This window comes from Pogonomyrmex barbatus, unplaced genomic scaffold, assembly GCF_055798465.1.
Source record: "Pogonomyrmex barbatus isolate J1 unplaced genomic scaffold, ASM5579846v1 scaffold15, whole genome shotgun sequence".
Taxonomy (NCBI): Eukaryota; Metazoa; Arthropoda; class Insecta; order Hymenoptera; family Formicidae; genus Pogonomyrmex; species Pogonomyrmex barbatus.
In genome coordinates this window covers 1257650-1283660 of record NW_028297111.1, presented here as the reverse complement: position 1 = coordinate 1283660, position 26011 = coordinate 1257650, and the positions used below count along the sequence as shown (strand labels likewise).

Below are 26011 nucleotides of genomic sequence, written 5' to 3'. Positions count from 1 at the left end.
CCATTTCTAATGATGTTATTAAATTTATTTAAAATATATTCTTAGAGCTAATAATAAGAGAACATATTATTTAATGTTTATTAATAGACTCAAATTGTATTGCGATGTTGCAACGGATATATATTGATATAAAATTATGCACAACTAAAAAATATATCAGAATTTTATACATCTACTTGAATTAATTTTATTATTGATTAATAATACTTATTACTTGATTAAATTATAATTTTAATTTGTTTTTTAAATAATTTGAAAAAAATTATTCCTGTATATATTTGTTGAATACTAAATTTTGAATAAAACATGATCAAATATATTTAGCTATTGTAGCATCATGATACATGATATATTAAATATACTGGCATTTAATATCTCGAGGCTACATTCAGAAATGTTATCTGAGCTTAGATATAAGCAGAATTAGGAAAGTTACTTTTTAAAGTAATATTGTTCCAATTGCACCACATTTGCACCAAGTATCATGGTGTAAGGAAGCAAGTGATACAGAAGGACAGTGTGATACAGTGAATCATTTCATCCTTGTTTAACATTAACAAACAACAAGGATAAAATAATTCACTGTGTTACACTGTGTCAACTGTGTCTCTTGTTGGAAAACAAAGTGTGCTCGTCAGGTAGATTTGGAATCCGGTCTGCGCAAATATGACGTTGGAACAAATCGCCTTCCATATTGGAAAATAATAGGAAAACAAACAAATTTATGACTACGTGACATGTGATTTGCTAATAGAGAATTTAATAATTATTAATAATAAATTATTAATTATTAATAATTATTAATAATAATTATTAATAATAATAAAAAGTTACAATAGTAGTTCTCAAATAAATTCATTAATTGTTTTTTTCCTTGTTTATACTACTATTTTGAATATCGCGAGAAAAACGCCGACATTGGCTGACATACATTAACATGGCCGGCTACTTGTTCCACTCATGCGCAAGAGCACACCTTGTTTCTTTACACCACGGTCCATCTATACTATGTCTATGGGTGCGATCGTCGCGCGCAATAGGCCGTTGTGTGATCCAACGGTTTGGATTTTTCGCGCTAAATCGTCCGTCCTGAGATTAGCGCGTGGGCCATCGCGAAACCTGCAATGTTTCGCCTTCCGTAGAACGGTTGCAACATGTTCGTGACGAACCTGGAAAAGGATTTCTACGATGTGATACAAAGAAGTGTGAGTCGACGCCTCGTGCAACGGCGTATTTCGGCATCTTTTGTATAGGTTACTCCGCAGCCTCGTTTCTCAAACTCTTTCGAGTCTTGGTTTTTTCGCGATATTCCGATTATTTCCTGGGCTCCTCCATCTTTTGAGAAATTTACACAAAATTGCACAAAATTCTATCTTTTCGTGGATAGAAGAGTGGATCATACATGTGTTACTCCATTGTTCATTAATTAAATGTCTGTCGCAAATAATAATAATAAAGTCTTTATTAATTTATACGAGCAGCGTGTTTTTGTTTATTATTCACTTGACAATAAATAATCATTAAATTTACATTTACATAATTCTTTTTGTTTTTTAAACAGACTAGGAAACTGTTATGTATATTTGATTCCTTTGTTTTTTATTATTATTAATAAACATGATGTAAGGGACATATTTTTATATTTTTAATAATTGATAATTCCTTGTGTTAAATGTATATTCTTTTATTTACTTTTGTACATGATTCGCTTTAAATGTTCATGAACTTGAATTATGCATGTATGATTCTTTTTTTATTCATAATAAATATAATGCAATCTACTTATTATTGTTTATTATTGCCTGTATCTTAATTATTTATATAGCAAATTTTTGTTAAATTTATATTCAGTGGAATTTATACAAACAGTTTACAGTTATGTAATTTTTTTATTAAAAACTGGAATTATATACGCATGAGCTCTTTGGTTTTTATTATTAATTACCGATTTATTTTATATTTTATAATAAATAATTCTTTGTTAAATTTCTATTAGAATTTTCACAGATATTTCTTTAGAATTTTCGAAGATTTAAAAATAGTCTAATTGTTATTCAATTTTGTGTTAGAATTATATATAATTTATTTCATTATTTAGAGATGTTTACTTCTGGTGAACTTTGATGTTGATGCAATCTGTGCCTGTAGAATATTACAACAACTTTTTAAAAATGATCACATGATATATACTCTTGTACCTGTCCGAGGTATTCAGGATATGATAAATGCCTTTGATGAAAATTGCGAAGAGGTAATAATTAGAGGATTTTAGATATATTTACTATATTGTAAAGCTAAATTCCACTTAAGTAATAATGATAATAATTGTGTTAGTAATAATAATTAAAAAAAGTTTTTTCTTTTAGATAAAAAATGTTGTTATGATAAACTGTGGTGGTACTCTAGATTTAGTGGAATTACTTCGACCAGATGAGTCTGTGGTATTTTTTATCCTTGACAGTCATAGACCTTATGATTTATGCAATATATATTCAGAAAATCAAATACGTATTCTTGGTAAATCTGATGAAGACAACGAAATTCCAGAATATAATGATATATTTCGAGATGATAGTGTATGTGTGTTATAAATTATCATATTTTATCGTAATTTCTATCTCTTTCAGTTAAACTTCTCTAATTTAAATCTACGTAAAACACAAACTTCCCTAATTTGTATATGTATATAAATTGTGCACAAATGTATTTTATTTTTTATTTAAAATATTTTTAAATAAACTATTTTATTAAAAAAAAAAATGAAAAAGTTTCTAAAGGAATTAAATTTCCTAATGCATATTTTTAAATGATTACATTTCAGCTCGAGTTCTAATAAAAGGTTCTAATAAAAAATTGAATAGGGATTGCTGATTTCATCTCCTTTTCAATATAAGTGGATTTAAAAAATAATAAGTATCCTTTTCATTAGTAGAAAATATCCATTAAATTTCGACAGAGAATCTAAAATTTTTCATACTTATTTAGAATCATATGTAATATATTATTATTTCCTAGAAAAAAACCTCTATAAATCGAAGAAAAATGAGAAATAAACACGACATATATATATATATATATATATATATATATATATATATATATATATATATATATATATATATATATAAGCGTAGTTATGTGCGCTCAAATATAAAACTCAAATTATTCCAAAATTGACTTTTATATCTTGAAAAAGAATCCGCGATATCAATACTTTCTTCTTCATTAGACATTAAAATAACTAATATGTACAAACAGCACAATAAATTTTTCGCTTATGTAAATTTGTAAATGTAATATATCTTTTAAGATATAAAATCTTTTTAAATTAGAAATATTGAATTAAAATTTGATTGAATTTTAATATATACATATATATAAAACACATCATATATATATTTTTTTATTTATTTAATATATTTTTTTGAAAATTATAAAATCTTTTTTTTAATTTAATTTTAATAAACATACACATTTGCATACACGCACACACACACACACACACACACACACACACACACACACACACACACACACACACACACATCTATCCCTAATAATATATGTTAGTATTACTGTATTATTTCTGAATATTTGAAAATCAAAATTTGTCTCCATACTTTTAGAAATTCAAATACTTCATAGCAAAAAAATTATAATTCAACTTATCTATTCTTGACATTCATGTTAAAGAAGTTTAATTAGTTAATTGTATTTTCTATAATTTTGTTTAATCATATATAGTCAGATGAAGAAGATGCAAGTGGAGAATCAGAAAATGAAAACGAAGACAGACAAAATAAGAGACGAAGATTAAATGAAGAAGATTTATTGAAGCGAAGTGAACGAAGAAAATGGGTTGAAAACAGAGCAACAATTCTTTTCAATTATTTACAATATAGTTACTATGGCAAATCAGTATGTACTATAATTTACAATCATGATAATAATAATGAAATTATATCTTCAAAATTTCATATATATGCTACAGAGTGCGATAGTGATATTTGAAATGGCTTGGAATATGTCAAAGGACAATATAGACATGGTATGGTGGGCCATAGTCGGTTCCACAGAACAGTTTATTTTGAGCAAAGTGGAATCACGAATAGCCATTCTTGAGGAAGGTACTCTTCAGGCACATGTTTCAAGATTAACACATAGGCAGGGTGTTGATGCTGATAAACAGCAACAGCAGCAGAGTGTTGTAAAAGTTACTTATGATAAAGAGTATCCTTTTACATATGTACTAAATTCTTGCCTTGATACTTAAATTTGGCAAATATTAATTTCTTAATGATAACAGTCTCCAATTAGCATTATATCGTCACTGGACTGTCGAAGCCAGCTTGAAATATTCAATGTCAACTGCAGTATCATTACGTTTATGGTCCATTAGAGGAGAACAACGTTTGAAAGAAGTTCTAGCTGAAATGGGTTTACCTCTAGTGCAATCTAGACAATTGTTTCGTGCAATGGATCTTACTTTTAGACAAGAATTTAGGCAGATGGTTGAAAAACTAGCTGGAAAATATAATGTCAATAGCATTATTGGTACTAGTTTTACCCTTCAATATGGTTATCGTTTCAAATATTGTTCTTCAGATATGGTATATGCCATGTTGGCTTTACTGAACTCCTCGGTAAGTTAATTGTTAAATATAATATTTTAATATTTTTTCTAATAAGATTTACTTTTACAGACAAAAGATAGACAATCACAGCGTTGTTTCTTAGATGCACTAGACTGTTTGTCACGTACAAAAAAAGATGTTTTGGAAAGTGGTATCGAAAAAGCAAAGCTTATGCTTCACAATATTTTTAAAACTGCACAGAGTATATTAGAAGCTAAACAAGTGAAGAATTTTGGTTCTTTTTTATATCTCAATGTACCAGAAGGAAATATAGACAATTATTTATTTGCACATCCTTATCCTTTGATCATGCTAGCTCAATTTGCGCTAAAAGCGTATGTAAATTCTTCGAGAAACAGACGTGCTTCTGAGTGGCCCCTTGTTGCCTCTGCGATATTTAATGTAGAAGAAAGATTGTGTCTTCTTGTTGGTATACCACCAGTTTGTGAAGATCAACCCAGAAGGTAACATTTCTGAATATGAACCAAATATGATTTATGTTTTTTATTTAATTATGAATTTTTTTGTTATAGTTTATTTGGGAAAGCATTCGAGCAAGCTGCAAAAAATAAAAATTGTTACATTGAGGCAGATTATTTTGATAGTACAAGTAAGTATGAAATTGAATTTATAAGTTGCACGAGTCACTAAAATCCATTATATTTAATGTTTTTTCTTTTTATAGTAATAAGACTGAAAATCGAGGAAAGACCCAAGTTTCTTGATGCTTTGGCAGCACTTCTTGCATAATAATCATTAAGAATGATGATCACTTTAATTAAATTTTTAACTAACGACTATTAAAGCAATTTGAAGCACCTTTATTGCTTATGACATATGGTGCCTTTTTTAAAACGCAAACTTATTGTACAGTTTTTTTAATCAACGACAGTAGTAGCTTTATAATTGTAAAATATTTAATGTATAGTAAATTAGGACTGATATAAAAAATAACATTGTGTGAGTGTAATGTGTTGTATAAAAAATGGTAACATACAACAGTAAATGATAAATAAGTGGAAGGTTCTAATAAAATGTTTGCATTAATAATTTAAGACACACATGAGTGATATGGATTAAATATTTTTATAAAAAAGAATTTGACAAAAATTGAAAAAAATGCATATATGAATAAAGACATTTGCTATATCAGATAATTGATACGCCGCTCATCATTAACCTATACGATAAATTTATACAACATAAATGTATAGTTATATAGTTATATAAATATTGCGTTAAACATCTACATGTCTGCAATATTAATATAATGTAGCTTATAAGCTACATAACAATAAATAGGCTATCTTGGAAACATAAGGATTTTTAATGTGCTTAACTAGTATTATAACTAGTATATTTATTTGATAATTTATAATATATTAACGTATGTATATGTATTTTTAAAATACAATTTGATCGATTTATTTTTGACTGGTATGAGATCGACAACACATATATGTAAACCAAACATTCCTATAGTCTTCCCATTATCAGGGATGAAATCGCGATAGTTTAAGAAAGATAGATTAAATTTATATTCTTTCTTAGACTGTTTAACAACAAAATGTCGCTCTACTTGTCTTCAATTGATAATGATAATTTGTTGTAAGATAAAATGAAAACAAATTATAATTTCTCTTTCACATATAAATTGCCAAATTTGATTTCACATAGCGAGATAAAATGCTTGGTTTAGATACGTATGTTGTTAGATATACATACATTTTTTGGTTACATCCGCAAAGGACTATGTAAGAACAAGTACAATTTTACACGCGAATTTTTCCTTAAAGAACGACGATATCACAGAGATAGAAACAAAAAGGAAAAAGAGTGTGACTTCTTTGTCTGAATAATTTCTTTTATAAAATTTGATAAATACAAATTTTGTCAGGATGTCTACTTAAATGTTGTAGAAAAATTTTTTGAGAATTCCCAGATATTTTTATTCAAAATTTTAAGTCAAATTAGAGAATTCTTCTTGGAAATTTCAACTTGGAAATAAGCTTATTTTGTATGAGCCTCGCTGTATGTGTTAAGAATATATATTTAAAAAAAAAAGAAAAACGAACAATGTACAGTATATTTAAATGCATGAGGTATATAAGTATGAAAAATTAAAGGTTAATGCATTGTTAACAAGTCAAACGGATAAAATATTAAAATATAAATCGTTAAAATGTCAAATGTCATTGTTAGAGTAAAATCATAATATAACAAAAGTCGTTAAATATAATGCACTTCTGTGTCTTTTTGAGAAAGGCAAAATTTAAGATGTTGCAGAAATAGGTGAAACGACAAAAGTATCTAAACATAGTACATAGATTTTGACACTTAGGTATTAATACATAAATTTTAATTATGGAAATATAAATCTAACAAATAAAAATAATATACAAAATAACAAAAATAACAAATATACAAAAAGTCGTTACGAAAAATATCGCATTGTATAAGTGTCGGTCTACAATAGGTGATTTAAGCTTTAAGAAGTAAGAAATTGACCAATTATAATCGAATATGAAAAGAATAATCGACTATGATTGATCAATTTCTTACGACTTAAAGATTAAATACTTATTGTGGACCGACACTAATATAGACGAGTTCAGCATCCCCTTAAAGACAAAAAAAAAAATTCCCTGAATTCCAAGTTTTTCTAGTTTTTCAAATTTTTTCAAGAAATAGACATCCCATATGTGTTTAATTAATTTTTATATGATTTTAGGCCGGCATATGTTCGTTTGTTTTTGATGTTTTATGTACTGTTGCTATTTTATTTATTGGCAGTCTGTTATTAAGAAATCCATCGACAAATTGTTGTACGGAGTCCACAGTAATTTCAGCACCATCCTCCATTACGACGTATATCCCTCGTGGAATATCAATAGCGGTTAAAAGAGGTACTGCATCATCCAAACCAATGAATTCACGAAGAATGTCGGATGTTTCACACTGTAAAAAATTATTAAATTAGTTCAAGATTACATTTTCCAGACAATACAAAATCCGGAATCAAGACATAAAATATCTTAGACATTTTTTAGACATCTTTCACAAAGACGTCTTATGTCCCGATATTGGACTTTGTGTTGTTTGGATTTATATTTGAGAAATATTTGCAATTTTGTATATATATGTTTATATTTTACACGTATGCACACACACACACACACACACACACACACACACACACACACACACACACACACACACACACACACACACACACACACACACACACACACACACAGCTTACATCTAAAGCTATGTAGAACTGCAAAGAGTCATCGTCAGGATCATCATAATTTGGATCATAGTCAGATTGATCCCTTCTATACACTTGTGCAGCTGGTAGTAGTACACTTTCTCCAAACTGAATTTCACAATCTTCCCCTTCTGTAAAATGTAAAAAAACGTCTAGACAACTTAAAAGTTGCAGCACATTTTTTATTTGCGTTTATTTGTATTATTTACACGTATATGTGTAAAAGCACACTCACACACACATATACATATATATAGGCACACATTTTCATAATAACTTACCGACAAATAAAATAATAGCTGGAGCATCATGTAACGACGTAGCGTATTTTTCTGTTAAGATGTTTACTAGTCTACTAGTCCAGGGAAAGTTCTGAAAATGCAGATAGCCTTTATGATAACCATTAATATCATAATAGTAAAAATTTTAGAATAGACTCTCTATTAGAGAGAGGGAGAAGGGAAGAGAGAGAGAGAATAATTTATGGTACATTATCATTCATAATTTAACAATAGCGTTTCTATTTTGTTAATATAAATATAATTCTATTTATGAGAAATCTATTAAAATTACCAGTCCTTCTGGATCTTCGATTAATTCGGCGCGTCCGTCCAGAGTAATTATATTGTCGCGAGAATCCAAAATGACCAAAGTAGGTATTGCTTGAACGTCGAAAGCTCTCGTCAATTTTCGACGTCTTTCTTCTTGATTAAAAGGTATTCTCAACCAAGGCATTGTTTCCGTATACGTATTGTAGGAATCTTCGCTCCTGTAATAAAAATGTACAATTGGAATCCTCCACAAAAGTACACAAAGAAAATAAAAGAATGAATATGACAACAAATACACAGAAGTCATTTGTCAAATAAAAGGAACAAATATTTTGAGATAAAATGCAGCGATTTCAAAGACAAAAGTGCGTTTTATGAAAGTGTCTACCTGTCCGAACTCACAAAGATTACTTCAAAATCATGACCTCTCTCTCGGATTCGTTGATACGTGTCTATAAGTTGTGGAGTAAATGCTTTACAAGGTGGACACTAAAATTAAAAGAACACAATATATTGATAAAATGATACATAGAATGATGATAATCAAACTAGAATTTGATTTTATAAAAATTAGGCCAATTTTATAAAGAGAAACAAAAATAACAGATCAATTATATTTTAATAGGTTTACGTATAAAAATATAATTTTATATTAAAATGTAATTAATCTATTATTTTTATACCTATATAAATATGTGTTTTTATTTTTTTATAACACAGATTATATATCTCATAAAACAGGTAAGATACAGAAATGTCTAACTAAAATTTCTAGGAGAAAGCAAGGAAACATTTCTAACATTCACTTGAGATCACTACTCACCCAATGTGCACTGAAATAAACCCCTTTGAAACAATGACGAAGCTCCTCGTGCAACATAGGCTCGTTGCTATCACGGGAACCACATGGTAGAAGAGGTCCATCTTCGAGAGCAGCTTTTGGATGCGGAGGTCTCCATGGGAATTCCACGCCGGTAGGGTCGGCGACAGTTCGCTCGACTCCTCCTCTTGTTATGATGGAGCCGTTGGACGCTTCCAGTAAAATCAACGTCGGTACGCCCGCTTTTATTCGATATTTCCGAGTCAATCTGGTCTGAAAAAAAATAAAAAAAATAAAAAAAAAAACATAAAGATTAATTCATTTCGAAGTCGCAATCGGATTACAGCGATAAAAAAAATACGGCAACTGCAAAGCAAAAATTTCTCAAATCTATTTGTACGATATTTCTCATTTCGGAATTAAAATTGCAAGAATTCAGAATTATAATAGAATAATAGAATACAATAGAATTAATCAGTAAATTAATAATGCCAATAGTCAGTACTAGATGTGTTTAAATTTTATGTGTATTTTATAATAAGGTATTCACATTTCGATCCTTTTTTTTTTTTCGATCCTCTTTAGTACAAAATTGAATTAACTCTTCAAGTGCATACATATTTTTTTCGATATCTTCGCAGCGCAAAGATCCCCAATTTTTTCATTGATGAAACAACTCACTGACGCAGCGTTTTGTTGTAACCGTCGATCGAGTATGTCATAATTTGAGTGAAAAAATTCACGCGTGCGTACACGGAGTCTAAATCTCTCAATCTTCCCCCAAAACTATATTAAGTTGGCCGATCCTCTCGAACGTTCGGAGCTCCTTGTGCAGTCCGATATCTTGAGGGAAGATTGGGCGGGATTTCTCGTATCGCGCAGGACGCCTCCTTACAATTTACAGCCGCGCATAAAGGGTGAAAGGAGCGGATATAAAGAGGGTGGGCTAGAAAAGGTGTAAGGCGAGGGAGAAAGGTCTCGTACGTAGCGAATACGTTGAATCGCGCCGTACGTTATCGCAAGTGTACTTTTACGGAACGGAAGAGCAGGAGGAGGAGAGAAAGAGAAAGAGAAGAGGAGGAAAGAGAGAGAGAGAGAGAGAGAGAGGGGGGCGGAAGGGAGACAGAAGGGCGCGAAAGAGAAGCAGGATGGCGTGTGGAGGCATGTAACTGCGCCCCTTCGTATATTTCCCGCTCCTGCGTCACGTGGTGCCCTACGACGTCCTACAACGTGATACTTTCGCGCTCGCCCTCGCTCGGAGTTTCTCGAGCGGTCGATAACGCGTGCATCCTCCCTTGCTCGCGTTGCCACCGCTCAACGACGACGCTGTCATTATTTCCCTTACTCCAGCCTGTACACCAGGCACCGTCATAAACGCTTGCCCATTAGTGTCTGGATAAGTTTCGGAATCTGAAACCTGGTGTCTTTTTAATTAAAAAAAAAAAAAAAAAAAAAAAAAAAAAAAAAAAACCCAGAAAAAAAGAGAGAGAGAAATTGAAAGAAACCCGCCAGTTTATTAAATAAAATCAACGCTTGCTGCTTGTTTTCGGTGAAAGTTTACGCGAGAAACGTTCAAACCTTTTGAAAAATCTATCTATAGAAAAATCCGACAAACTTTCTCTTTTCAGTTTTTAGTTTATGTGAAACGTGAACTACTGAACTCATTCTTGTCTACTCTTTACAATCGTGAATTTTTTCCTAAAGGAACTTAAAAACTTTCTACTTTCTACTTTTATTTTTTAATTCACAAATATCTGAATACATGCATTTTATCCTAAAATAATATGCGGCAACACAAGTGTCTTTTTATATTGATGCTTGACGCTCATTTTCAGAGTCAAAATCAAGAGATCAAGTGATCAAAAGTAACCATTCAAATTTCATTCTGCGTCAATTTTGATCACGTGACTTATTTTGACGCTAAAAATGCGTCGAGTATCAGTATGAAAGGGCACTTTTATATACAAATTCGCTTGAGCATATTTGAGCGTATGTTTCGTATGTTTGCGTATGTTGCACAGCTTAAAAACTGTTAATTATTTAATAGGAATAATTATTTTCATAAATGTAGAATAAAATAATATTAATGTATATTGTTATTATAAAAATTATTAAATTATTATTAAATAAATAATAACTAATATGTGCAAATATTTAAATACAAAACATATCCTGGATGTTTCAATGATCAAATTCATGAAGGTATTTATGATCTCGTCGATCTAATAATGAACGAGCATTTATGACGTCCAGTGTACATTTACTACCACTGTGACGTCACAGTCTACGTATTTCCGTTCCTCTCTCGCTTCTCTCTCTCTCTCTCTCTCTCTCTCTCTCTCTCTCTCTCTCTCTCTCTCTCTCTTTCTCTCTCTCTCTCTCTCTCTTTCTCTCTCTCTTTCTTTATCTTTTTTCTTTCTCCCCTATCCTTTTCCTCATTGTAGAGATTTTTCCTTCTCATTTGCTACCGACAAAATCGCTCTCGTCGTGACTTCGAGTGGAAACGAGCAACCGAGCTTCTAAAAAAGAACCGCAAGAGAGACGAGGAAAAAAAGAACGATGAGACCGAGATCGCTTTTGACTAGTCGCATGCAATTGCCCCCCTCCCCCCCCCCCGTACCCCTTTATACAGAGAGACCACAGTCTAGCCTGACGCCTTCGTCGTGCGCGCTTGACTGCAGCCGCGTGTCTTCCCTTTCGACTCTCCCCCGGTCATCCCGCGGGCGCTGCTTATGAACAATGTCCGTAGATAAGCGAATGTCGCGTGTGGGCTGCTCGTTACGGCGGCGTGGGGGCTTTACCACTTTTTTTTTTTACAGACTAGAGATACAACGCTCGAACGAGACACTTCCTTCCCACTTGAGCGATTATAAATTTCAGATATTTGAAAAAAATACGAGAAAATTTTTACCTGAATTATCGTTATATAAAAACGAATCAAAGCAATTTTTGCAGCATAATGTTACAATCGACAATGTGAAATGTTTATTAAAATAATATCTCACGACAGGGATCTAGACTACTTTCAGAGGTTTCCTATCCCTTTTCGATGTGTGTGAAAATAAGGCTGTTTTTACGATTTTCTCTTTTTAAAGATTCACGCGATGATTTCAAGTTTTATATGTTTATCAGAGTTAGGAAAGTTATCTTTTTTTAAAAGCAACTCAGTAGCCGAATCGAAAAAATTTTTTGTTTCACTTGTTAACAGCGTGAGTAGAGCACGAACTTTAAGCTTTGCAGAAAAATTAAAAGTTAGTAATTAAAAATTAGTAATTAATTATCAATTTAAAATTAATATTACACATTTTTGTTAAAGATCAACTTTTATCATAACACAAAAATATTTATTTTCAAAATTTTTGAAATTTGAAATGTTCATGTCTTAGATGGATATAGATTGAAGATATATGCAAAAAAAGTTAATCAATTCAATAATTTCTGGGATATCATGTTCGCAGAGTTTTATAAATAACTTTCGGCATTTTTGACAGCTTCCAACAGATTTCTTCACAAGATCATATCTAAAATAGTTCTGAAGGGATACTGATACAAATACAAACGTTCATCACAAAGAACAATAAAGGAGAACAGAGGGGACAAGTTTTCGAGGCATCGATCGATTAGAGAAAGAACTACATATTACAAAGACAAGTCGCACACACTTTGCGCGATGATAGAACACGAATTTTCAAAATTTTTACAATTTCTTTTGATTTTTAAGATTTGAAACTATACAAAAACTGCAAAACAGTTGAAAACAATTGACTATTTTCAAAGTCTCTTCAGTAGCTCCAATTTTTTTTCTATAAATATCGATTTGTCGAATGTCTCGCTAGCACATGTCTAAATAATATTAAGTGAACTAATTTAATCTTTCGACTCATCAATGGTTAAAAGAAATTTTAAATTCCTCTGTTATGCGATTATTAATAATTGAAAAGTTCGATTAAAGAAGGGCTTATATAATAGCTACTGTGAGAAATTGGCTGCGTTCAGCAGAAAAAGCAGCCTTGCAACTGTTGTAAAATTCTTTAATATAATTGGTTTGTATATTTAGATCTAGTGAAAAACTAAGGGCAAGAACTAATCATGTTAAAGAATCTTACAACAGTTGTAAATCTGCTTTTTCTGCTGAACATAGCTATTGATACACGATGATCGCGTGGCTTAAAGTTTCTTATCGCTAGTTTAATTTTTCTTTTTCTGCAAACACGAGGTCGGCTTTTCGTGCATTCACCATTTTCTCTTTGATCACAGACTAACATGCCATGCACAATTTATAGGTATGCACGAGATAAAAAAAAACAAGCGAAACGAGCTGTAAAAGAAAATCGCGACATGAAACGAGCGATAAAATTTTGCTTGTCTATAAACACGTGCATATTGTTAAATTAGACGGTATTTATATATGTTCTTAATTATAATCTATAAAATCTTTAATAATTATAAATCTATTTTGAAACAGTGATCAATTAGCAAGGCTAATAACATAATTAAAACAAATGAAACATAAGAAAAAATATTTTGTAATTATAACAATGTGCTATATTATATTTTTAAGTTAATACAATTTCAAAATTAAAAATATCAATTAGATTGGATTAACAATAATTGGCAAATTGACAATAATATTAATAACATAGCAATTTCAGTTATTTTATGTTACATTATATTTTATATAAGAAAATGTTAAATAATTTATATTCAAACGAAATGATAATAGAGGATTTGAATTTATTTTGTTTAAGTTTGAGTCTACTTAAAAATTTCGCTTTCATTTTTCGAAGTAATCATAGAAAATTCGAAATTATGCGAATTTATTTGTAAGATACTTAATCTCATTATTATAAATAGCGTTCGTCGCTTTAATATTTTTTTCATTTTTAAGTCCCAAAGGCCTCAAAATTAATTTTCAGTTTTTAATTATCTCTTTGATATTAGCAATCCTCCTTTTACAGGATTAAAATTATTTCTACATTGAGAAAAACTTTTAATTAATGTTAATATTAACTCTCTCCTTTTATTTTGTTTAAACTAAATACTCTGCTACATACAGATATTTGTTAACAAGCTGTATGACTTCTGATCAGCACATAAAAAAGTGCATAATTTTCTCATTTGTAGCAACTAATTAATAATTGTTTTACATCAAATGAAAGATTAAATTAGATTTTGTATCTAATCGAGGACTAATTTACGTATAAATGAAATTATAGATTTGGGAAAATGAATCAAAACAGTGGGCAGGAGAGAAGCCAGTTACCTGTCAATCAATCCACTCGATAACTTAATTAATAAATTTCGTGTAATCAGTGGAAACTAATACTCACTAAAACATTTCTCCGAGAGATCTCAATGTTTAAATCAGTAATTCACTGGATCAGTTTGTTGATTATATTATGTATAAACAATTATACATTACGTGGTATCGAATCAAATACAACCCAAATATCTAATATATTTCAGTTTTCAATATCTCGATCAATTTAAAAGATATTTATAAAAAAATTAATTACGCAGAATTTCAATTTTATATATTTTATTACAATATAAATCTGATAAAAATTTTCTTTTAAAAAATTCATTAGATGTTTTCAAAATGCAAAATTAAAAAGCTTCGTAATCACAATTTCGAGGTGTAGCTTTACAATTTTTAATGTAGAATTATGGAATGTATATAGTATTATTTCATGACTTCTCGTCACGTTCTCAGTGGTCGCAATCATGTAAATATGGATTTAAATCATCGATGACAATGTCGTTTCAAATCGAAAGCCGATTTCTCCGATTAAAATTCAAACGTAATTATGCGAAGAGAAAACGAGCAGAAACATGATTGAAATTCCATAACTTTTATTCAGACTTTCACAGGGAATTCCGAGGGAACGACTGTTCTCACTTCATTCTTCATGAACAAAGCTTGTATGTACAAGCTCGCGCCAGCGAAGAGAAACATGCAAGCTCATTTTCATCCCTTTCTTTCTCTTCTGTTTCTTATCATTATCGCGTGAAACAAACGAGAACGCTAGTTGAGAAAGATATGGATCATCCGTCTGTCCGGAATAGAAGACTCCCCGTCGTTGGATTCGACCTCTTTTTTTTTTTTTTTTTTTTTTATCTTACGGAATGTGTTTCTCGTTAGCGTTGCTCACGGATAAAGACGCGTGTTTTCTTACAAGATGATTCAAAAACGTCCAAGCTATGAGCTCGCTGATTAAAACGTTGAAGCAACGGATCCTCTAGAGATATATTCATGAATCGTAGCCGAGCGTTTTTTTTTTTTTTCTCATGAAGATAAAGAAGAACTATACAACACTATGCAACAATTTCATGCAAAAATTTATATATGCAAAAATGACGAATGACAGGTCGACAATGATCGATGTGATAAATAAATTATGCATGTTTCGTCGCGTCCTTATTGATGGAAGACAGATGGAATGATAATGGATGGAATGCATAATACAATTTAAATAAGATTACTATCTTAAGATAGGATAATTATCTTAGCTGTAAGTAATTTAAAACTGTTGACTACGATCTTTTTTTGTTAAAAAAAAAAGTATGAAAAATCAAATTTATACATGACATTTTCAACTTTTTTTAGTTGTTATATTTTACTAAAAAGAAAACCAACTTTTAATCGTATAAAAAAGTAATTATTTGAATTTTAATAAACATCCACTGATGATCTGTATTAATTTGCTTATAAAATTTTCTTATCCTAATATTATATATAAATATAATGCAAAATAATTTTTTTTCAGAAAAATATAAATTAATTAATTATCATTTAACAAACATGCATTCCCCTTAATACTGATATTTTATATCAACAATAAGAAGAATGTTTGTTATATAATATATACTGGAAGTTAAACATTGATCATTGTGATTAACAATTCTTCTTGCAATTCTTCTTTTTTGCTACTTAATCACAATGATCATTTTTTTTGCAATAATTATATAATTAAATAAAAAATAATGATAATTTATTAATATGACATGATAGTGTACAATGATATTACGTTTCTTCTTAAATATGTTTAATAAAATAAATTGAAAAACAGAAAGTTGATTTATTATTGAAACAGTTATCTTATATATATAAAATTTTAATTATATTTTATTTACAAATAAAATACATAAATAATATATCAAAATATTTAAGTTTTAACAAATAGAAACAACTTTAAATAGTCTGTTTATACATAGCAAATGTCGATAATAAATTAAACTACGCGTACATAAAATTATTAAGAAATCAAGCGTCATTTTTTTTTAAATGTAAAAAATATTGGTTTATTATATAAATCATTTAATTTTGAATAAATGTGACGTTACATTTTTATTTTATATAACAGTTTTCTAAAAGTTTTCTCAAATAAAATTGAGATAAATTTATATTTATATTTATTATTTATAAAGGATAACTCTTAACATGATAATATTAAAAGTGATTATTAATCAATAATTATAGTTTCAACTTTTTTTTGTAACTATGTTTCGAGATCAACAAATGACAACGGAACGGTAGTTTGCTCAGCTGGGAAAATGTATAAAAAAATTATTATATTGCATTATCATTAACAGTGCTGGTTCTTATTTGGCATTTATCTCTCGCTCATTATTTTAAACTCTAATAAATCGTAAGATCCTCTTGTTTGATAAAATCATCACAAAGCATTTGTAATTACAATGAGACACTCTTGAAAATGATTTAAGTATGGAATTAATGAGCGAGGATCAATTGAGACGCTGCTTGATATTGATTACTATTAAAGCACTCATTAAGCCTCCAATTGGAACCGATTAAAGATATATATTGTATCCTGTACATCCCTATTATAAACATCAATGAGCCTGGAGTACCTCTGCCGAGTAAAATATAAAATAGTTCGATCATTCTTCAGTAACGATTAAACGTTTCAAATATTAACATTATTTTTAATCTGATATAATATGTTTGTAAATATATTATTGCTAAAACATAATGTGAAAGTTTACGTATTTTGATTCTTGACTAATTAAAATCCTCATTGAGAAAGAATATAATTAATCTGAATCGCATATATCGTTTTGCTGTAAAATTATTACTCTTTTCGCATATGTTTGTCTGTTGTTAAATATTCTAATTATTTGAGTATTTCTTGATCAAAGAAAGAATTCAAGATACGTTGCATTATAACAATAATGGATAACAAAACATTTTGCTACGTCCAAAGCATTGTCTTTTTGCTCTTTTGAATCATTTGTATATACGAGCCTATTCTTATAAATTGTACTTTCTCAATTTTTTTTTTTTTTTTGTTGCAGCATTTCTCTTGTAGCTTCGCACTGTATAATCGGGGAATGGCAAAAAATACATCACGCTGATGAATACGTCTCGAAAAGACGAAACATACATGCATGCATGCACACGACCGATCCCTCCTTCTGGCACATTCGCGCAAATAAAATTCGAACCTTAAATAGATTGTGTATTTGAAAGGGTTAAAATGCCTGGCCGAAATGAAAAACAGAAGTCGTTGTGTACTTGTCCGCTCCGCAGCCGGAATAATATTTCGTGCGTGCATGCAACTTCCAAAATCATTGCCTACGGCGAGATGTATACAGTCTCACATAATATTACACATTCCGTGTGTAATATTATGTGTACACACACACACACACACACACACACACACGCGCGCGCGCGCGCGCGCACAGAATGTGTAATATTACGTGAGACTACACATCATTGTAGGCAATGATTTGATATATTTTGTCGAATAGTTGAATGGATTTTTATATTTTATTAATTCATATATATATATATATATATATATATATATATATATACTCGGCAAATAAAAGATAGAAATGTTAGTTTATTTTGTGTTCTTTCAGTTTGTTTTCTCCTATTTAACTGAGCGTTGTAAAGTCTACTTTAGCTGAATCTTAACATACTCGTACTTAAAACCGATGGCGTCAAAAATAATTATCTACCGCGATATATCTTATCACTAAAATATTTATACCATACGAGGTAAGTGTAAACATAGCTATGACTTTATTTTAATATATAATATTTCGCTATTAGATTCTGTACATTACATTTAGAAGTAGAAATAATTTCTTAATACAAATATCATTACACATCACAAATTATATCATAACATAAAAATTATATAAAAATCTCGATGTTTTTAAAGGGACTCGATATTACTTCGTAATACTATTTTTATCACTTGTCATAACACTATGTTTGAGCGCGCAAAATGTCAGTTCTATAATTCGTGAAATTCAACCGCCAATAATTTAAAAACTATTATAATCTCGACATTTTCGTATTAAAATTTTCGTCTGGAAATATTTCAAAGAATCTGCTCTTAAATGGACTTCCGGTGATTTCGAGATACTCTGTATTTGAAATTTGGTGAAAGCGAAAAGAAAAGTTTTTGGGCCTCGACATAATGAAAGGAATAAAGAATTAAACTCTCTCTCTCTCTCTCTCTCTCTCTCTCTCTCTCTCTCTCTCTCTCGACATAGAAAATCGTGTTTTAATATACAATCAAGGAATAGCAAAATGTGTTTTATCGATCGAAAATATTTTTCTGTTTTTTAATTCTTTATATTCACTCTCAATTTTTTATTCTCTTAATCCTGTTCTTAATTCTGTTTTAATTCGTTTTTCCTTATTTCTGTATTCGTTGTATTTGGGCTCTTGATGCAGACCAACGCGAGATACGGTGCAATGACATGATACAGAATATGTCTACGGTATATAATTCATTGATATATATGTGTACAGACACGACCATGCGAAACACCACGTGGCTACGTGGGTATCTTTAAAAGCAGAAACTGAAAAGAGAGGGGATACAAAAAGAAAGGAAGGTAGCGGTGTGACGAGATTCAAACAGGCATGCAAGTAGAAGAGAGCTCGCTTACTTTTCTCTCGTAGTCGCGGTTCGGCATTGCCAGCCAAGGCAGATCAACTACATGGGCGCGAAAACTCTCATCGAAGTCGAGCACATCGGTCACATTGCTCCAGAGTACTACGTGCACCACTTCGAGCCTTTTTTTCTTCTCGCCGCCGCCGCCGCCGCCGCCGCCGCCGCCGCCGCCGCCGCCGTTGCCGTTGACACTCGCGTAAAGCTCGACTAACTGGCGCGTGAAGTCGTCGCAGGTCGCACCGGGATTCACGAAGCTGAAGTACATGCCGACGATCTCGCAAGCCGGCTCACCGTCCTCGTGGACGAGCGAGGCGAACGCGGAGTCGATCGACTTTCTCGCGTCGTTGACGTGAGTACAGCGCGTGAGCTGCTTGCCGAACAGCCGGTATTGCCAGCACGACGGCTTGCCGGCCGTTGACGAGGTCCTCTTCACGGTACTCGTCGCGGATACCTGCTCGCCGTGCGCTCCTCGTTCAGCCATGCTCCGCGATGAAACTACCGAAAGTACCCGAACCGTTCGCTCGCTCCTTGAAACGACGCGCGCCGGCGAGAAGCACCTCGACGGAAGAGAGGTTGGACCGTTCCGGCCACTACGAAAACTCGCGTGTCACTAATCGGTTACCTGACGATCGGACGTACACACACTGACGTACACGCGCAAGCCAGGGGTCGGACGTAGACTGATTTCGTATCTCGCTGACTTGCGCGCGGCGGCACTGTACGAAAGTACCGGAAGCGCAAGCGCATCCGAAATGCGCAGCCAACTTCTCGAGCAACGCGCATGTCTGGAAGGCGTCCTAAAGATATCTTCAAGATTTTGAAAGGATAACACATTAAAAATTAACTTGATTACTTTTTTTTAACATTTTTTTTTACAACTTGTACAATTATTTGCATTGACAACCTCAGGATTATTGTCCCTGCAGGGTGAAGATGTTTCAATGGTGAAACATATCTGTGAAAAATTATTAAAGTTATTAAGAGTTGTTACAAACTTTGAATGGAAGTGGTCACATTGTTAAATGTAATTACAATCACAGTTTTAAAAGTATTTATAGATTGCTCGTAATTTTTCAATAAATATACTGACGCCAATCGATGTAATGTAACCTAAAAAAATGTTTGACGATTAAATTCGAGTTTATAATGCTTATTCAACAACACAATTGAAGAGGAAGTTTTTAGAAACGTATTGACAACAAGAAAAAGACATAAGAGAAATTAGAAATTATCTTATTTAATAAATTAACATATTTAATATTAAGTTTGTTAAGTGATCTATGTGAGAGATAAATAAATCATTAATAAAATTATGTAAACATTATTCATATTCCTGATAAAAAAAGATTTCGTTAGAAAGAAATAGAACGTATGTTCTATCCATTTTTAACTGTTGTGTTTTTTCCCTTATGTGCGATTGTTTATATTACAAATTAACAATACAAATAATTTTAAAATTAAAAATAGACATTTACATAAGCAAACATGTTAATCCCGAATTGATAGTTAAGATAGTTAAACTTGTCAAATTATTAAACTTAAATTTCAGAGTGATATACAACTAATAACAGAACAAGATGATAACAATCACATATAATTTTGTCCGAAACAAAAATATATCATGAAAAAGAGATTAATGACTATTAAATTGATCATGTAAGAGAATTGTATGCAATGTCAACATGTGTTTGCGTTTCATAATATAAGTTTTTTTAATAATTTGAGAAATTCGTTTAATTTTTCTTAGCTGTTTTAATATTACATTATATTAGACCACAATAGGATATAATTATTTTTATGAGTCATGCATATAAAAGAGATATATATATATATATATATATATATATATATATATATATATATAAAATAATAGTATATTCGAATTTTAGTTATAGAAATTTCGATTATATAAAGCCTGACAAATTTTACATGCAAAAAATGCAATTAATGACAATCATGCAATTATATATTGTGCTCAATTATGTAAAGTCATTTATTCAGTTTCTGCTATCAATCTGTTGTCAGATTGCATTACTCGATTTATGCCGAATCTGATTTCAAACTATTGCACAAGTTTTCTGTTCATTTTCTGCCGATAGGTCATGTCAATAGACTTTGCATATATGTTGGCATAGCATATTGGTAAGCTTTGTCGTATTTTTGGCAGTAATTTGCCAACATCATCCGACTGTTATCTGTTTGCTCTTAGAAATTGATACTCTATTCAAAATTTATTTCTGTAGATTTGGTTATTGGGGAAATTTTTATATATTTTTATACATAACATTTCGTCATAGAGATGATCATTAATGATATAATTTATCTAATTAATATTAACGATATCATTTTAAATAAATATTTAACTTATATACTTAAATTTAAAAATAATACATTTAAAGAATATAAAAAATTAGCAACTTTTTAAGCATTATATTTTGATTTAAATATCATATGCTGGAAATTTAGCCAAATGTGGTTGTTGTACATCCAATAAAAAATAAATAACTCCAGCAAGACCTAAAAGCATAAATGATAAACATGTATTGCATTGCGAATAAAATTGCGTATAAAAATATAAGTGACATATTTTTCATATTATTGATTAATTTACCTTCAAACAAAGAAAACGGTCTATCAGGAGATTGATTTTGATGTGATCCATAATGAAAACACCATTCGGCAAACTTGCAAGCTCGGTATAAATATTTGATATCCTAAAATGATTATAATAACAAATATAATAGAATATTTATATAACATTAGTTTGATTTTTATTTTTAAACAGTTCCTTTTGCAAAATTAAATTTTTTTCTTATATTATTTCACTATAACACATTTGCTATATAACTCTATATTGAATGAGAAAAAAATAGAAAGTAAATGTATTATAGAGAGTATTCAATATAACAGTCTGTATAACTTTTGGGATGCTTGTAAGAAGCTTTAAACAGCTTTAAAAAGGAAATTAAAAAGAGAATATTTATTTGTTTCAAACAAGCTACAATTTGCAATAAAAAAATTGAAAAAATATTTTTTTTATTAAAAATTAATGTCACTTTAAATTTTTTAAATAGCATCATGCAATTTTCTTTTTTTTTTCATATTATAGAAATCTTTTAAATTTAACATACTAATGGGAATATCTTTTATTGGTAAATTATTTATTGATTTTGATTTTATTAATAATATTTAATAAACTTACAACATTATTTTAAATAGCAATATTTATAAATTCTGATTAAAAATAAATATAAATAAACATAAATAATGAAACATAAGTAAACATAAATAATGAAAGCTGTCTAGGAATTATTTTCGCATTATGAACATATAATATTCATTATAAAAGAAATAATAAAAAAAGTAAAAAAAAAAAATAAAAAAATAAAAAAAAATAAAAAAAACCTATAAATTAAGCAAAAATGTTTAAATTGCTTGCCTCCTTCTACAATATAAAATTGTTTTTTTTTTTTTTTTTAAATAAATATTACTATGTATAGTATAATATTCCCGATGGTGTGTTAAATTCATCTTAAAGAGTTTTCTCTAATATTAAATAAAAAAAAAAATTACATGAAAATGAAAAGATTGCAAATATCTTCATAAGAAGAAATTCATCACAGATTAATTACTATTTAAAAATAACGTTACAGTTTGATGAAATGTCAAAATTGATTAAATATCAATAAAATCAAATATCAATAAAATTAGTATTTTAATACTGCATTGAATTCATCTTAAAAACCTCTACAATATGAAAAAAATTATATAATACTATTTAAAAAATTTAAGACGATTTATTTTGATTTTTTAAAACTTTTTTATTGCAAATTTTAAATTGTATTAAAAGAACAGATAAATATTCATTTTTGAATTTTTTTTATTATTAAAAACGTCCCAAAAATCATGTGGACTATTACACTGAACATTCTGTACATGTATGTCATTTTATGCACATACTATAAGAAAATAATTTAATAAAGATTTCAGAATAAAGAAAGAGCTTCAAAACTTCTATAAAAAAATTTCTATTGTATTGTTTATTTATATAATTAGAAGTTGATATTTTTAACAAAATATTCTAATGAAAACATTTGCAATTTGTTTTAGTATAGATTGCAAATAACATAAATAAATATTTGAAGATTATGATCTGTGATTATGATGACAAATTATGAAGCAAAAAATTTTTGCTATTAATATATTTTTGTCTGTCAATGTAAAGTTAATTTAAATTAATATATTCATATGTTTCATAAATATATATTCAAAAAATAAAATCAAACCTTTGTTTGTTGGAATAAGTGTATAAAAGTGTAACCATTTCCAGCAACACCATGGCAAATGCTATATCCTTTCCTTAATAATCCTCGTTGCCACGTTACCTCTCCGCATCGTATTGCAGTCTCCAGAAATGTACTATCTTCAAATATCTAATTATATCAATGACAATATAACAAATAAATACTTTTTTCTAATTTAAGATATTGGAAATTAGATATATTTTTTAATTTAATGTATATTTTTTATGACCTTATAAGCCAAGCAAAACAATACAGCAATCCCAGGCGCTCCATGACACCATTGTACTAATCTGTCAGAAGAATTACTCGTAGAAGAAGGAAAGTTTCCAGAAGAAAATTGTAATTTTTGAAGATAATATAAAGATGGTTTTATATAATTGTCCATTTGTACTTGCGTTAAATATTGTCGTGCCTGAAAAGAAGAAACATTTAAAAATCAAAGTGGGAATAATATAATTTTTATGACTTTACATATATTCAAGAATTAATATATAAGATGATAAAATAGCATATCAATTCATAGAAAAAATTATTTTTCAAAAATATAACTTTTATAATACCTGCAATAGCAAATATAGTATGCCTGCTAACCCGTGAGCAGCACCAATATATTCTTTATTATGCCAAGAATACATTAAAGGTGACTGGCAATCATTTGATAAAGCATATGATATTCCAGAATTAATAATGTAAGAAATAACCTGTGAAAATATCTTGCATATAAATATTTTATAAATAAGGATTTTTTAAAAGGACAATACAAATAAGGATTTTTTAAAAATATTTTTACATTTTTGAATAAAAATCAATTAACAGATACATTTTACACAAAAAAATATTTAGTAATACCTCTATGATAAGATCTGCTTCTATAGGAGGTGGCAATATATTTGCATTTACATAAAGTAATCCAGCTAGATATCCAATTCTTCCATATAATAATTCATCAGGAATATCACTATGTTTGTCCAAAACATAAACGGATAAAGACTTCAGCCTAAATTAAAAAATTAGATGTTTTATTTTATCATAACATAATGTTCTTATATTTCTTAAAATAAATATATAGACACAATAAAAGGAATAAAATAAAGAAATTAAGCAAACACATGCACGTACACACATGCTTCTTCAAAATATTTTTCATTCAAAAATTACAAAATATACCTAAGAAGTAACTGTTCTGCTTCATCTTTCTTTTGTTGTGAATGTAATATTACTGCTGTTAAAGCCAATGGACCTACAATTCCAGTCAAAAATGTGATTTCATGTCTACTTTTAAATTTTGTGGTACATTTTTGCAATATTTCTGTTGCCATCTGTAGCAAAAATATCATGTATGTAAAAATATATTGTAATGTTAAGAGAATCGATTTTAAATTAAAAAAGGGCATGAAAATTAATAAATACATTCATATATGCAGAATTATTGTAATATTTTCCATATTGATATAACGTATATGCAATTCCTGCTTGTCCGGTATATACGGTATAATCATTGCTGTTGAGCCATTTCCTTTCATCTTTTTTTAATATTTCTATAAACTTTTTAATTTCTGATATTAGTAATGTTTTAAATGCATCATGAATCTGAAAAAATAATTATTCCTTATTAATCAAACATTTTCTACAGATTTTTCAAATATATTTTTGATGACAAATGATTTTGAATATTTATTAAATTATAAAATATTGTAAAACTTTCTTATACCATATTAGGATCACTTTTTACTATGTTGCGACTAACAGAAATGGAATAATCTTCAAATTGATTTTCATAATGTTTAGTAGCATCCATAGTGCATGAAGGTTGTTTCTTGTTTTTCTTCACGTAGTAAACTTATACAATAAATTTTCAAATGTACTGAAATGATTCATATTAAAATTAGAATGAGTATATCTGTTTAACTTAAGCAGATATAAACAGTTGGTTCTAAATTAAATTTAAACAAAGTTTTGAATTCAGTTTAGAACTGGGTGTATTTAACAAAATTTTATTATACATTCAATCACAAATAAATTTCAATACTTTTTCTAACCTTTCTGATATTTCTGATCCTTTACTGGATCAATAAATAATATGGCAGCGATTTTATATATTTTTATCCTTCAGTATTATCTGAACTTCTTTTCCGATATAATTATCAAATAAAATCGGATTGTTTTTATATATCTGATGTGAAAAATTTAAACCATTTCTTTTAGCATACTCATATCAGAGATCATAAAGAATATAAATAAAATTAATAAATATAGGCTATTTGTTTTCTGTTATTGGACCGCACTAAAACTTTTTAATTCTCTATTCTCTCTTTTGTTAAACTTTAAATAAGTATATGGTGATTGCATTCCGAAATTCACTGCTAATACTGAAAATATGACAGTCACATATATTATAGATTCTCAGTACTGATAATGAATATCGAAACAGAGTCTTAAGCTGGATGCACAATGAAAAACACAGGTAACAGGAACAGGGAGTGGGGAACAGAT

General features: G+C 29.4%; 3 protein-coding genes across 3 annotated transcripts; 1 reads left to right on the top strand and 2 right to left on the bottom strand.

Moving 5' to 3' along the window:
- The first annotated feature begins 128 nt into the window (after positions 1-128).
- Cdc45 (cell division cycle protein 45) lies at positions 129-5797 on the top strand. The gene is made up of 9 exons (XM_011636262.3): positions 129-1205; positions 2099-2251; positions 2367-2576; positions 3745-3918; positions 3992-4230; positions 4307-4643; positions 4704-5098; positions 5168-5244; positions 5320-5797. Exons 1-9 carry the CDS (start codon positions 1155-1157, stop codon positions 5382-5384), a joined length of 1701 nt encoding a protein of 566 aa, XP_011634564.1. The 5' UTR covers positions 129-1154; the 3' UTR covers positions 5385-5797.
- On the bottom strand, positions 5702-21274 carry LOC105425470 (nucleoredoxin). Its single transcript, XM_011636263.3, has 7 exons — positions 19210-21274; positions 9280-9549; positions 8845-8945; positions 8479-8674; positions 8187-8277; positions 7897-8036; positions 5702-7592 (listed from the first exon to the last, which is right to left on the bottom strand). Exons 1-7 carry the CDS (start codon positions 19693-19695, stop codon positions 7362-7364), a joined length of 1515 nt encoding a protein of 504 aa, XP_011634565.2. The 5' UTR covers positions 19696-21274; the 3' UTR covers positions 5702-7361.
- Positions 21275-21426: 152 nt separating this feature from the next.
- Positions 21427-25945, bottom strand: LOC105425472 (lanC-like protein 2). Its single transcript, XM_089073553.1, has 10 exons — positions 25558-25945; positions 25230-25382; positions 24929-25108; positions 24686-24837; positions 24368-24515; positions 24079-24219; positions 23748-23930; positions 23501-23647; positions 21826-21928; positions 21427-21731 (listed from the first exon to the last, which is right to left on the bottom strand). The coding sequence occupies exons 2-10, from the start codon at positions 25314-25316 to the stop codon at positions 21655-21657; spliced, it is 1218 nt and encodes a 405-aa protein (XP_088929679.1). The 5' UTR covers positions 25317-25382; positions 25558-25945; the 3' UTR covers positions 21427-21654.
- Between the last annotated feature and the right edge of the window lie 66 nt (positions 25946-26011).

Coding starts and splice junctions, on each gene's coding strand:
- Cdc45 (XM_011636262.3), top strand. CDS start 1,155: ATGTTCGTGACGAACCTGGAAAAGGATTTCTACGATGTGATACAAAGA. Junction 2,252..2,366: donor TTGATGAAAATTGCGAAGAG/GTAATAATTAGA, acceptor TTTTTCTTTTAG/ATAAAAAATGTTGTTATGAT. Junction 4,231..4,306: donor AAAGTTACTTATGATAAAGA/GTATCCTTTTAC, acceptor TAATGATAACAG/TCTCCAATTAGCATTATATC.
- LOC105425470 (XM_011636263.3), bottom strand. CDS start 19,695: ATGGCTGAACGAGGAGCGCACGGCGAGCAGGTATCCGCGACGAGTACC. Junction 9,550..19,209: donor ACCGCGACTACGAGAGAAAA/GTAAGCGAGCTC, acceptor ATTTTTTTTCAG/ACCAGATTGACTCGGAAATA. Junction 8,278..8,478: donor TCGAAGATCCAGAAGGACTG/GTAATTTTAATA, acceptor CTGCATTTTCAG/AACTTTCCCTGGACTAGTAG.
- LOC105425472 (XM_089073553.1), bottom strand. CDS start 25,316: ATGGATGCTACTAAACATTATGAAAATCAATTTGAAGATTATTCCATT. Junction 24,838..24,928: donor ATAATTCTGCATATATGAAT/GTATTTATTAAT, acceptor TTTTTGCTACAG/ATGGCAACAGAAATATTGCA. Junction 21,929..23,500: donor ACTTATTCCAACAAACAAAG/GTTTGATTTTAT, acceptor TAATCATTTTAG/GATATCAAATATTTATACCG.